The sequence below is a fragment of the Marmota monax genome, unplaced genomic scaffold (assembly GCF_021218885.2).
Source record: "Marmota monax isolate L192 unplaced genomic scaffold, Marmota_monax_Labrador192_F-V1.1 WCK01_AAM20220418_F8-fsc00040, whole genome shotgun sequence".
Taxonomy (NCBI): domain Eukaryota; kingdom Metazoa; phylum Chordata; class Mammalia; order Rodentia; family Sciuridae; genus Marmota; species Marmota monax.
The window spans coordinates 14,572,739-14,587,055 of NW_026692782.1; the positions used below are offsets into that span (position 1 = coordinate 14,572,739).

General features: G+C 42.9%; 1 protein-coding gene across 1 annotated transcript in view; it reads right to left on the bottom strand.

Annotated features, from left to right (window-relative positions):
• The window catches only part of Ebf2 (EBF transcription factor 2), a 177,425-nt gene that overhangs the window by 155,793 nt on the left and 7,315 nt on the right, over window positions 1-14,317 (bottom strand). The window contains exon 6 of the mRNA XM_046447888.2: window positions 10,255-10,323. Coding sequence (XP_046303844.1) covers window positions 10,255-10,323 — 69 coding nt within the window. The remainder of the gene's footprint in view (window positions 1-10,254; window positions 10,324-14,317) is intronic.

Consider the following 14,317-nt stretch of genomic DNA (forward strand, 5'->3'; position numbering starts at 1 on the left):
TGGGTCTTAAAATCCCTCCATTCCTCCATCATATCAGTGGGATTATGAATTTCTTCCTTATTTCTTTCTCAAAACCTCTTGTTAATGGAAGCAGCTACAGCATTTATCACCAGCTCTGGCTCCCTGGTGGTCTTGAGGGGACCAGGATAGTTTTCCTTTAGTGGAAATGGTGGGTTTAGAACAAAAACTGAAGGTCAAACATTTAACGGCCTGGCCCAGAGGCTGAAATTCTGACTCCTCCTGGACTCGGGTCGGCTGCCCAACAGGCCTTGAGTCTCCTGTCACTCAACTACTTTCCCTTCTGATGAAATTCCTTCCAATGGCAACTCTAGGTCAATGTGAAGAACACAGCAAGAAAGAGTAATTCTTGCAAGATTTTGATCAACAAACAATCTTTCAAGTCCTGGTGGGTTGAGTCCTAAATCTGCAAGTCATGTGGGTAACTCCTTCTCACCTCCTTGGGATATGCGTCTCATTTCCCAACCATTTGGCCTATTTGTCTCTTGGCTGGGTCAAAAATAAACCAAAAAGAACTGATTCAGCCCCATTACCTAAGTCAAAAAAAAATTATATATATATATATATATATATATAATTTATATATATATAATTTATATATATATATATATATATATCAGAAAGTTCTGGAAGGTCCTCCTTAGGTTAATCTATAATCTTTCCCAAGCTCCAGGGCTTTTTTTTGTTTCCCCAGAGCCAGATAGACACGTTTGGGAAGAGACTCAAATGTGTGTCTCTTCTGTGACAAATGCGTCTCTTCTTTGTGGCACAGCACAATTTCAGACCTTGGTTCTTCTCTTCACCTTGACTCATCCACAGCCTGAGAAATCTGCTGTTTGATCACATCACACAGTTTTATAAGGAAGAAGCTGAACACCAGAGCAGACTGTTATCTGTTCTGAGTGCTCCTACATCCAGGGGGCCCTTTGAGTTTCCCTGGAAATTGATGCGGGCAACTTAGACAAGCACTTGGAATGAAAGGGCTGGATATGGGGAACCCAGTTTGGTCTCTCTGCCTCCGGTCTTTTCCCCTTTTTCTGGAGAATTATTTACCAATGGTTTGGATGCTGGCCTCAGAGTTTCTGCTTTCTCACAGACATCCAGGCTACTAAAAAATTCACGGATTGCCAGATGGCATAACAGCAGCTCTTTGCAAAGGATCTGAGCCTCCGAGGGAACAAAGGGGACGCAGACTCGTGGCGACAAGTGGCAACATCAGCAAACCTCAGAGAGGGTGGTGGTGCCCGGGGGAAAGGGAAGTAGGGGTGTGGAGAGGTGAGAAAATGACCTTTCACCTCCAGAGACTGAAACGGGGGTAGTTAGCGGGGAAAACGAACTTTCTAATAATAGATTCCTCACCTCCATTCCCTTTTCCAATCCATCCTCAAAGTTACCCTTCCCAAATGTCGGCCTGAGCATGAAACTGCACTACACAACAGCCTTTCTGTCTTCCACTGCCAATAAAATAATGTCAAAGTATGTTTGCCTGGGCATAGGAAGACCCCCAAAATCTGATCCCAAATAATCTTTCCAAGCTCTCCTACCTCTTCACACTCATCCATGCACCTCTAAACTGAGGGCAGGTTTAGGGAAATCCTTTCCCTTGCACTTGCCTTTCCCTGCACACATTCCTCCTAGGATGCCCTTCGGCCCAGCTGCGCAACCAAGCTCCACCCATCACACCACCCACCTCTGCCAGGGTGGATGTCACCGCCACCCTTGGGATCTTCCAGAGCTCTCGTCTCTGCCTCTCATAGCACTCTGTGCATTGCACACCGCACCACGATGTGTCTGCACCTAAGAGCTTCACGTGTGGTCAATCTGATCGTCCCTCAGAGCACCTTGCAGAGTCCATGACGTCACAGGTCCTCCATGAACATTTCCTAAACAAATAAGGGTTCATTCTGCTTCACAACCCTAGATATCTGTTCTTGGCACCGTTTTTTTTTTTTTTTTTTCTTTTTAACCTATCTGCCCCTGGAGGCAAGATTGCTAAGCAGCTGTCAAATACAAACACTTACAGGAAAATTCCTATATGTCTTGGCAGAGGACTTAGTCACCCAAACTCTCTGATGCTTGGCAGTCTGAGATTAATCTGCCAACTAATATTCACAGAGTGCCTATAATATCCACGCCATTGTATAGACATCGTGGGAGATGCAGGGATAATAATTGCTATCGCTTTTTTAAAAGCATTTTTTTCTGTTATGCACCATGTCGGCAACTTACATATGTTAATGTATTTCAATCCAACCACTCAAGGGGAAAGGCAGTATTCTTAACACCATCGCCTAGCTCATCAGTATTGGAGTCAAATTTTAAATGACATATGGTGTCTGGTATCTAAGAATTATAATGTCGCTGGGAATATAAAGCAAACACAAATGGTAAAAAGATAATAATATCCATACATCCAAATAGGAGCGAGTATATGTGATAAATGTTAAACGAAGGTACTTTGGCCACAAGAATTGATATCTGTGATGAGGCAGAACCCTAACCTGTGTCTGGAAAAAAAGAATAGGATTTACCTCGGCAGAGGGTTTGTTGTGGGTATCCCAGGTAGAAATGGAAAGTACAAAGTGAGAGGAGAGCAGATACTAGAGATTGATGTAATGGTCCAGGGCATTTGCAGAGGGAAAAAAAAAATGGTGGACCTAGAATATTGGAGCCTGTCTGCCAGCCACCCACCCTCAGAGCACGTTTCAGTTGGCAGTGATATTTATCTGCGTGGTTATTTAAGCTGTAGGCTCCAAGACAGTAGGGACAACGCTCTTATATTCCCTGATGTATTCACTGCCAGGAATTCATAAATACTCACTTAATAACTGAACGAACAAGCAATGACTGAGGGAAGGAGAGAGAGCCTGAACCCAGGTGTAGGCTGTTAAGCTAGTGAGCACCAACCTCCGAGCTCCGCAAGTCTAGGGAGACAGGTCACCAACAACAAGCATAATCCTTAAAATTATTCCAGGACCTGGGGTGCAGCTCAGCGGTAGAGCGCTTGCCTAGCAAGCACAAGGCCTGGGTTCCAGCCCGGCACCCCGCCCTCCCCCCCAAAAAAAACACTAACTCAGCTGCAGAAATGAGCACAAACTTTGCAACACCACCTAGTTAATCATGAGGACATCCCTTCCTCAAAGGAAAGTGTGTTTCCTATTTCTCCTTGCCTCGGGCTGTCATCCAGTACAGGACTTTTTTAGTAAGAAAATCTAAACCCTCCCTGAGGGAATGGAATTTTCACTAAAAACAAAAACAAAACAAACAAACAACAAAAACCCAGGGCCAGGCTTTCTCAGTTTTTTTACAGAACACTGGGTTCTGCCCATCTTGGAGATGGGTACGGAGCCTGGGCAGAAGAGGCACAGGTAGTAATGGCGTCTACAGATTATTGATCAGCAAGGATGACAATTAGTATGCCTGACACCCAAACCCAGCCCCACAGCTAGAATCAGAGAGACTAAAGCTGGAAGGTGACATAAAGGTCACCTATCAATCCAAGGAACTTCATTTTACAGACAGGGAAACTGAGGCTCAGACTTCTGTAACATTAGACAGCTACTGATATTCCACCAAACCTGTCACACAGTTGAATGGGACTTACTCAGTTTCAGAGTGAAGTGACACTCCAGAGCCGGCAATATACACCGTATCCTGAAAAACAGATCCCCTCTCCACTGACCCCACCAAGAGTTTTTTTCAAACAGGGAATTAAACCAGGAGGGTTTTACCACTGAGCTATACCCCCAAATCTTTTTTTAATAATTATTATGTTATGTTGAGACAGGATCTCACTAAGTTGTTTAGAGACTCACTAAGTTTCTGAGGCTGGCCTCAAACTTGTGATCCTCCTGCCTCTGCCTCCTGAATCACTGAGAGTATAGGCATGTACCACCAAGCCCTGCCCACCAGAGGTTCTTACATACCATGCTTGGCCAGGCCTTTCCACGTTCAAGAATTCTGAATTCTAAAAAGTTTTTCCCTTTGTCATAACAACATCTTTCTCTCTGTAACATCTACCCATTGACTAAATTCCAATTTCACTACTGAAATTGGCTAAGTGACCTGGGCTGAGTTACAGTTACCTAATTCCTTAACACTATTTTTTTCCCTCCCGATAAAATTGGGATTTTGATCAACCATTGAAGAGTAATTAAGAAGGCTATTTAATTAGCACAATTGCTAAGCACAATGCCCAGCACACAACAGGTGCCAATTAAATATTAGATAAATGTTTATTATTGGAGGAAGGTCACACTACCAATATATCTGGCTTGCCATACCTGAGAAAAAGGAGGGAGTGGTCACAGCCTGAGAACTGGCTCATGGCCTAGGACGCAGGAACATGCTGGGCTTTGCAGACCCCTACCTAGGGCTCAGTTCCAACTAGAACTACCTAGAACTCAGTATCCAAATCCGTCTCTGTGATGAAAGGAACAATGGGATTAGAGAAGAGTCTATTCTACAAATCAAGAATAGACCAATAAGAAATTCTCTTAATAAATTAACAAAAAGAAAAACTCCAAGTGCCCAGGACCGATGCAAACTCCTGGAGCTTTACTCCCCCAGTTATTTTCTAAAAGTTCTCATCCCACAAATAGCACATGACTGGGGTTCAGTGATAACTCAAGAAAGAGGAACCACGCATGTGCTTTCAAGAAACAAGGAAATCTGTGAAGCACAGAGAGGTAGGAAAAGACCATGCCAAGTGGCAGGGAAGGGCCCAGAGAAGACAGGAGCACAGCTAGAGCAGCCAGCAAAGGTGTCCACCAAGACGGCGGCAGGGGAAAACATAAAAAAAAAAAAAAAAAAAAGTCACACCCATTAGGATGGCTACTATCAAAAAATCAATTACAAAAAATAACAAATCTGGGTGATGATATAGAGAAACTGGAACTCTGATTTGCGTCTTTGTTGGTGGGAATGTAAAATGCTGCAAACCACTTCGGAAAAGAGTAAGGTGGTTCCTCAAAAAGTTGAGAATAGAATTATCACATGATCCAGCTATTCTATTCCCAGGTAGCTCCCCAAAAGAATAGAAAATAGGGACTCAAAAACATATTTATACACCTATTTTCAGAGCAGCATCATTTCCCATACCAATAGGTCAAAACAACCTCAATGTCCATCACTGGATAAATGCATAAAAAAAAAATGTGGTCTAAACAGACAATGAAATAGTATCTCAGCCTTAAACAGGAAGGAAATTCTGACACATGCTACAACTTGGAGACACTTTGAGGATATTACCCTCAGTGAAATAAGCCAGTCACAAAAGGACAGAGTATATAATGCCACTTAACATGTGATTCAGAGACAGAATGGCAGATGCCAGGGGCTGTGGGAAGGAGGTAATTCGGAGTTGCTTAATGGGTAGTAGTTTCCATTTTGCAAGATAAAGAGTTCTATGAATGAATGGTAGTAACCAAGGCACAACAATGTGAATATAACTTAACATGAAACTTAAAAATAAGTAAGATGGTAAAATGATGTTATGCATATTTACTAGAATTTTTAAAAATTAACAATTAAAGGAAGAAATAGTCAGGAAAAGTTATGGGCAATTAAACTCCAGATATTTTTGAGAAAACCTTTTGAACAAGGATCACTCTGTTGTTCATTTGGCTTCTTGCAAAAGAAAATAAGCAAAACACATCAACACTAAATATGGTTCTCCCAGGAAAAGAAATCAGAAATATATGAGACAAACGTCCCAAGGCAAAGACTGGGGTACTTGGCATGTGAGAAACAGATTGGGCCTGCCCACTTTATGGAAAATGCCCTACCAGGATTCCCATGGGCAGGGGCATCCCGCAAAGATCCAAGAGGAAATCTTGCCTTCTGTACCATCTGACTTTTATGGGGCTTTTGGAAGGACAGAATAATAGTGACCCTTCTTCTTCTCTCATGCCAGAGACTCCTTATAATCCCCTTTCTATCTGGGTATGGAACCACCATTTGACCCAGCTATCCCTCTCCTCAGTCTATACCCAAAAGACTTAAAAATGGCATACTGGGACACAGCCACATCAATGTTTATAGCACCACAAGTCACAATAGCTAAACTGTGGAACCAACCTAGATGCCCTTCAGTGGGTGAATGGATTAAAAAAAATGTGGCATATATACACAATGGAATTTTACTCAGCAATAAAAGAGAATAAAATCATGGCACTTGCAGGTAAATGGATGGCGTTGGAGAAGATAATGTCAAGTGAAGTTAGCCAGTCCCCAAAAACACAAATGCTGAATGTTTTCTCTGATATAAGGAGATTGACTCATAGTGGGGTAGGGAGGGGGAGCAAGGGAGGAATAGATGAATTCTAGATAGGGAAGAGGGGTGGGAGGGAAAGGGAGGGGACAGGGGATCAGCAAGGATGGTGGAATATAGTAGACATTGCTATCCAAAGTACATGTATAAAGACACAAATTGCTGTCAACATACTTTATATACAACCAGAGATATGAAAAATTGTGCTGTATACGTGTAATAAGAATTATAATGCATTCCATTGTCATTTATTTTTTAAAAAAAATCAATAAAAAATTATCAAAAAAAAAATCCCCTTTCTATGAACCACCAGGTTATCCTGAGAACCAGAAACCCAATGGACATTCAGAAGAAGCAACCCAACAGAGAAGAGAGTCTGCAGAAAGCTCAGGTGCTGGGGTACAGCTCAAGGGTAGAGTGCTTGCCTAGCATGTATGAGGCCCTGAGTTCAATCCCCAGCATTGCAATAAAGTAAAACTAAAATAAAAAAGTTGTACATGAATAAAGTTCAGCCCATGACAACTTGAGTTCAAGCTCCCCTCTGAAACCATAGTGGAAATCAGTGTGAGCCTTTTCATTTCCATTCACCTCACAGGTCTAATAGACAAGATTAGGCAGAAGACCATGCAAGGTTTTGTTGGTTTTTCTGTTTGTTTCATCACGATCTGCCTTGCATTTTTTTCCTAGATAGGAACTTTTGATTTTTTTTTCCCCAAAAAATTAACAAGCCCTACCTCTGCCCCCTTCCCACAGTTTCACATAGAAGGGGGCTACTGCTGGGGACTGTGGATTGCTGCTGGGCTCTGTCATGGCCTGGCCTATTGCAGAGGGATGGATTTGCCCAAGAGACAAAAGCATGCAATCAGGCAAGGTGTCATTTAGCAGGAGGAAAATAAAAACACTCCAAGTTTGGGGCTAGGTCTTGGGACATGAAGAACTCTGTCTCTGAAGGTCAGTCCCCTATAGTAAACATCCATGGTTGTCAACCAAGGTGCCACAAGGTGGTAAAAGCTATCTTTAATGTTTCATGCAGCCTATTGGAACCTGGATACCTGCAGAGACATGGTCATACAGGTTCCTTGAAAAGTCATGTGACTGTGTTGAAACTGAGGTCTCTCATGTGGCTGTGGCCATGCCGGTTTTGTCATTCTGATCAAATTCTGACTGGCCATCGATAATGTCAATGACATACCTGAGATGAGATTTTCCCCCCTCCCATTTTGTTATATGTCTTTAATTAATTTTTTAAAAAGGGAATTATATCTCATTAACATTCATCCATTGCAGTTTGAAAGGCAAAATCTTGCAAGACCCTACGTTCACGAAGGCAGAAATAAAAGGATCCTTAGGGTGAAAAGTTTGGGAAGCACCCCTGAGTCTCCCCTCCTCCTCCACAGACATGCACAATTCCAAGGGAATAGACGGGCTTCCCTTGAGCCAGAATGGAGCAAGCCTGTTAAGTGAGGAGACTCGAAGAGAGACGGTGTAAATTAACTGCATCTGGTGAGGTGGGGTGAGAAGGGGGAGGAGATAATTAGTTGACATTATAGGAACGAGGGCAAAGAAGAGCGTTCTATATTTACTCAGAGGAAATCTGAAATAGACTACTTTGCACCCATTTGGTGCTCCGTGAGGGATCGTGTGGCAGATGTTGAACCCAGGGACCAGAAGAACAGATCAGCCAAACCCCTGGGTGATGGAGGCGTCCCTCCCACAAACAGAAACCTGACTTCCTGCCCCTTTGCTTCTGAAAATGAAGGCGAGAAGGCGAAGGCATGCCAAAGAGACATCCGGGAGCAATGAGACAAGGCTGTGGTCAGGGAACAATATCTCCACACAAAAGCCTGACAATAAGGAAGGTGAACAAATGTGTGGTTTATAATAAAATGAGTTCTCTTAAAATTCAATCCTGGCCAGTTTATGGTATCCCTTGGTAGGTACGTTCCACATGCAGACGGGTAACATTTCGGAAGTAACACATATTTCAAGTGATGCAGAGGCATCACTGGGTAGTTTTATTGTACATAGAACAGTAAAAAATAAATGCCACAGTCACATGAAACTCCAGAACACAGCCAAGATACAGTTTCCACCTTGTTGGATGAATTGAAGGCATTCCAGCACACACTATAAAAGCACCTACTATGAAATCTTTTCTCTCCATAGATGCAAAGAACCGCTTTCTTGGGTGCGTGTAACATGTGTATCGCCTCAGAGGAAAATATAAGCATGTCCAGCTGTCTCCATGGGCACAGGTGACATGTAGTTCTTTAAAGACCTGCTGCTCAGTACAGATCATTAGGCTGTGTGCTCGGAAGATGTAAGGTGCGGGCTAGCACTTACAGGTTTGCAAACACTTCTAAAACTGGTTTATGGGGTGTTTATTATAAGAAAAGATGTAACAGTCATGAGGTTAGGGCACCGTCTTGAAAGAGGTGCCAGAGGGAGTGGGGAAGACGAGATGAAGAGCCACAAGCTCACTCTACATGCTGGAAAGGAAAGGGCCAGCCTCCAGCCGCCCTCCAGCTCCCCCGGAGGATCCCAAGGACATCCTGGGAAGTAGAAAACGATGCAATGTGCTATCAGCAGATCCAACTCATCAGGCAGGACAGGGAGCGAGGAGGAGGCTGTGGCCATGGAGGGTCACGAGCCCAGCAGTAAACACAGCTGTGTTCTCGTGTCGGCTCTGCTCCACCAGCTGTGCTGCTGCGGGCAAGTCGTGCCACCACTCTTGGGCTCAGTTTTTTCAACTATTAAGTAAAAGACCAATGACCCCAAACAGTCCTTATAAGTCTGTATACTTAAGCTTGTCTGCGCTTCCAGAAATACTCAAGGAAACCCCAGTCGGCTCCATCAAATGGCAAAAGCTCCATACATATCCGACAGTTTCTATTTGCCTATTGTCCTCTTTCAGGCATCAGCGACCACTGCAAAGCTGCCATTGAGATTTTGGTCACCTCCCAGCAGCACCCTTGGGCCTGTCACTACATACACTGCTGCAGAACAGAGATGCTGAGGGTTTTGTCCAAGGTCAGAAGCTAGGACAGGACCAGAATCCCGGCTTCCTCAATTCCTACAGCTATGCTATACTTTCCACGAGGAAACCAAGCTGGCTTTCTGGGAAGAACGCCAGAGGTTCCATTCTCCCAACTGAGAATTCATTGGAATATTGGAATAACAACTTTGGAGACTGTGGTCTCTCCAATCCATTTCAGGACCTGGCTAGAAACATGAAAACCCAGAGAAAGAAGCAATGGGGAATTATTCCGTTTTTTAACGAAAGAGAAAAAATTAGGGGTGGGAATATGGGGTTTCTTAAAAATTACATGATTGCTGGAAGTTAATTTGGTATTTTTTTTTTCGTTGGTTTGTGAGTTCTGTTTCCAATCACAAAAACAGACAGCTGAGGATGCCTAAATCACATCTCAGTGAATTTGCATCTTGTCCCAAAGAATCTTTCCCACTCTGATATGTCAGAGACCCCAGAACGTGGTCCTCTGTGGTGGAAGAGAATCTTCCTCAGTGCAAGAGAGAACTTGTCATAAGCCCCTACACTGAAGTCTAAATGCCTGGGCTTCAAGCTCCACGGTCACTAAGCATGGAAAAGGATGCCACTTAACATGGGGTGCACTGCCTCTTCTAGAAAACAGACAGAGGCCATACCCTGCCAGTACAGATGATAGCCTGTCCCCTCCTTTACCATATACACTCCTTGTTAGGCTGAAGTCACTGCACCTGGAAAAGAATCCGGCGGAGATTTAGAGATGTGTGTTCTAAAAGGAAGGTCAAGACTCCTTCCGGAGGAAGCCAACCAGCAAGAGGACACCCTTGCTATTGTACCAACTAAATGCCTTGGAGAGAACATGAACACAGCCTTCCAGGACAGCACAAGTGGTCGGTACTCAGGGTCGAGACTCGTGAAGGCAAGAAACCAAATATGATCTACAAGTCCGGTGTTCCCCTACCTGTCGATGATGACAGGGTCTGAAGGAGTCTCGTTTCGGTTTCCACAGCTTTTCTTTTCACAACATCGACTGTAGATGGGGAGGAAAGCAAGAGAGTAAAAGAATCTTGTTATATATTTTTAAAAATAGTTCATTGAGCATACAAAGGTGAGAATGTTCACAAAAAATGAACGTGTCCAAGGTGACCATGTCTTATTTAAAAAAAAAAAAAAAAGAAAAAGAAAGAAAGGAAAAACTTGAACCTGGACCTGAAGCCAAAAACATATTCAAAATACGATCATTCACATATTCTCACTCTGGGACTTACGAGCTGGCTAATCCGCCACAAATCACAACTTTCCCAAGAGCTGTATTTGTAACTGAACCACGGATGGTTGGATTTTAAGTTCTCCAAGGTCTCTTCCAGGCTGGTGTTCAATGATTTTATGATTGCATATATTAGTTCTTTTTTATCCCAATAAATATTTGGAGAAAGCAGAAGAAAAATGTATTAAATAAACCCCAAGCAGGGCTGGGGATTAGCTCAGAAGTAGAGCACTTGCCTAGCATATTTGAGACCCTAAGTTTGGTTTCCAGTATCACACACCCACCAAAAAAATAGACCATGAGTTGCTGTTTGGATGATCATAAATCTTACTGATATAACACCTTTCTCTGGAGAAGTTGGTGTGCTTTGTGAACAATTTATTCATTCATTCATTTCCATCATTTCCCAAAGACAAAGGAAGAAGAGCAGAACTCTGGTGGACATTTCTACATTAGAAGAAAATGAGGCAGGGAGCCGGGGTACAGTCTCTCCAATAATTTTTACCAGAACAGAAATGGAACTTGACCAGATGTCAGTCCCATCCTAAAAACGATTTCCCAACACTTCCCCCTTGCAAAGTGCTGGGGACCTGGGTAATCCATCAATATTGAGAGAGGAAGACAGAAGAGGATCCCCTAAACCAGTTAGAACAGAAGAAAGAATCCAAAAGGACCTGAGAGAGAGCAAAATTCTCCAATCCAAAGTATCTGCTCAAAATACAGAGACAAATCTGAGAAAGGAATGAACGCCACACTGCCCACCTGCAACTATAGCTTATTAGGGCCTCAGACCTTAGAATACCTATTGGCTCATTTCAGATGCATTATCCACTATCAACTGTAGTTGATTTAGGGTGGAACCTCAATGTGGCTTACAAGAAAACCATGGTCACCCAAATCAGGTGGAGAATACGTCTAAAATTAATAATAACCCAGGTACCCATGACTGCTGCCTTTCCCAGGCTGGATCCTCTGTAGCTTAGGGTTGTGTAGTGCTGTAGAAAAATTGCTGACCAGGGAATCAGAGCTCTGGCATCTAACTCCTCACTAACCAGTTGCATGAATTTAGTCAGATCTCTAATCCCTCTGAGCTTATGAAGAAAGAAAATGAAAATGTTGGATTAGGTTATCTCTAGAGTCCCTTCTAGCTTTACATGTAGGAGGCTATGGAATTCCTTGAGCACCCTTGGAAACCGATGGGGTAAGGAAAAATGGGGAGCCCTATGGCAGCCAGGACCCAAAGGCCAGCCCCAGGCCAGTCACCGATTTGCTTTGTGGCTCTCTTTGGGACTTCCAGCCTCTCTGATCCTCCACAGAATCAAACATAAACAAACAAATCAATATTTCAAAACTTTTCAAGAACATCTTTCTCATTCAGGGATGCGTGATTTAGTTAGTGAACAATTCTACCACCTTTAGAAAGTAAAACACACCTGAAGGAAGCCAAAACATTTCCAGCAAATGGGCTCAATGAGGTTTTAAGAAATTTAATCAAATTAGTAGAAAGTAAAAGAAAATTTGTCTCGACTTTCCTAAATACCAGAGTTTGCCATTGGGACTTTCTGAAATAATATTTGGCCTTTGAAATTATATTAGGTCTTAACTTTTAAAATTTCAATCTATCCCAAGATTAACACCAATAAAAATGCTAGCCAGCTGCACTCCTACCCCCCAGAGCCCTTGTCTCTCCTCCCAACCCCCACCCATTTCCGGCTCCCACCTCTCGGGATCCTGGAGCATTGCTTATGTCAGTGTATACCTTAGCAGCTCAAGGCAAACCACTTTTCTAGCAACACAATTTCAAAAGACCCATACATGCTAGTTACCGAAAGGCCTTCAAGCCAGACTCTCCTTTGACATCACCAGCTTGTCAACCTAACCCCAAATATGTGTGCAATGCGGGTACAATTTAATTACACGAGCACACACTGTCAGAATGTGCCAGTCTGTTCGGTTTGGGCAGGAATGATTCTGAGGAGGCCAAGTAAGTTTGCAAAATTGCTCAGCTGAATTCAGCTGCTTTCCATGGGGATTTCCTCTGGCGGAAAAGAAAAACAGATAAAAATGTAACCCTGGTGCCAGCGAAATACAAAGTGGAGAACCAACTCAGGGAAGTAAATGATACGCAAAGGGAGAACGCAGGGAAACTTGAGGACCCCATCCTCTATTTTCCAACAGTAACATATTTAAATATAATCGCTAATGTTAATATGTAGCACAGAAAAAGATGACACAGATGGTTACTTGGCTATTGAACTACAATGATAGTAAAAGCATAAAAATACCCGATCCCCAGAACGACACCAAAAAAAAGTACAAAAGTAATAGGATCTGTTATATTTGCCCTATTTGATCCCCTCTTAAAACTTCTAAGTTAGTCAAAGCAAAGCCCTTTTCTCTTTAAGAAAAGTTCTCATTAATATGTTTTACTTGTTCTTTATTTTGTTCCTTAAGTGACATGCGGTTCTCAGGTCAGCATTATTAATAACACAAGCAGAGAGACAAGGAGAACCCATGATGTTTAGGAAACCACACTCTGCAAACAATGTGGATCTGGGGTCCCTGAATTAACCTAGATGACAAACTCAACCCTGCCTTCCCTTTGCTCTAGAGGCATAGCCAGAACAGTCAACTTTGGGCTCAGCTCTTTGAGTTAAAGGGCTCTTAAGGTTCATTTCCAACCTTCAAGTCACTAAGGTTCCGGAGAAGTGTTTCCTTTCACTGACAATGACTGTAAAATAGGAAAATGAACGAATAAATAAATAAATAAAGGAAGGAAGCAAGCAGAGAAGAGGAAACTGAACTTGGCGATAGGTTGCAATTGTGTTTCGAACTACCCCAGAGGGGTTGGGGGGCTCCTCTTTGCTAATGAATGAAATGAAAGCTGGTTCTCTGTGTCTCTGTCTGGCTTGTTTTGTTTTATTTTATTCTAGTACTCATTTGGAGACCCTTCTACTTGAAACACTCTCAATTTGCTTACAGGCCCTTTTCCTCCTCCCCATCTCCACATGGTGTCTTTGAAGAGGTTAAGAGGAAGAATAAGTCAAGCTGGGGGGTGGGAGGTGGGAGAATATGAAAAAAAAAATCATCATGAACCCGAATCTCACCTGCATTTTTCAGAAAGAGAAAAAAGAAAAAGATTTTTTTTTTAAAAAAATGTCTAAGGAAGAAAATAAGAAGCACCCCAACCCTGGACAGAGGGTGTCCAGTCAGCCCTATGGCTCTTGATAAGCTAACACATCCCTCTCCCCTCCAAAATCGTTTTTTAAAATTCAACCCTCAACTTTCAAAAATCTGTCTCTAATTTCAAACTCAAATAAGCGCACAGCATGGTGGCTTTTGTTTTGTTTTCTTCTCCCCAACTCCTCCCTGCGATTGCATAACAAAAGTGTCTAAATTCACACCATCTGGCCGATAAAGACACTGGCCCCACTGCCCGGCTGGCCCATCTGATTAGGGCCCTGTCTAGCCTGCGCCTTGTGGCGAAAAGTCACAGCTGTGGGGTTTGCTAGCGCTCAATACAACTCTGTTATTAGCCAGCTGTAGGCCTTGAGACGACTTCTGTTCAAATTATAATATCTTTTAACCCTCTGAGCATTGAGGGCACAGGGGTGGCTGGCAGCAGCATAACAACTAGATTTCTCCTTGCTAATAATTGGCAAAATGAACTAAAAGCAAAGCAGAGAAGGGGGAGGAAGAAGTTATTCCTAAACAGATTTATTTTTGTCCCTTTGCTTGTTCCTCCTAAATAATAATA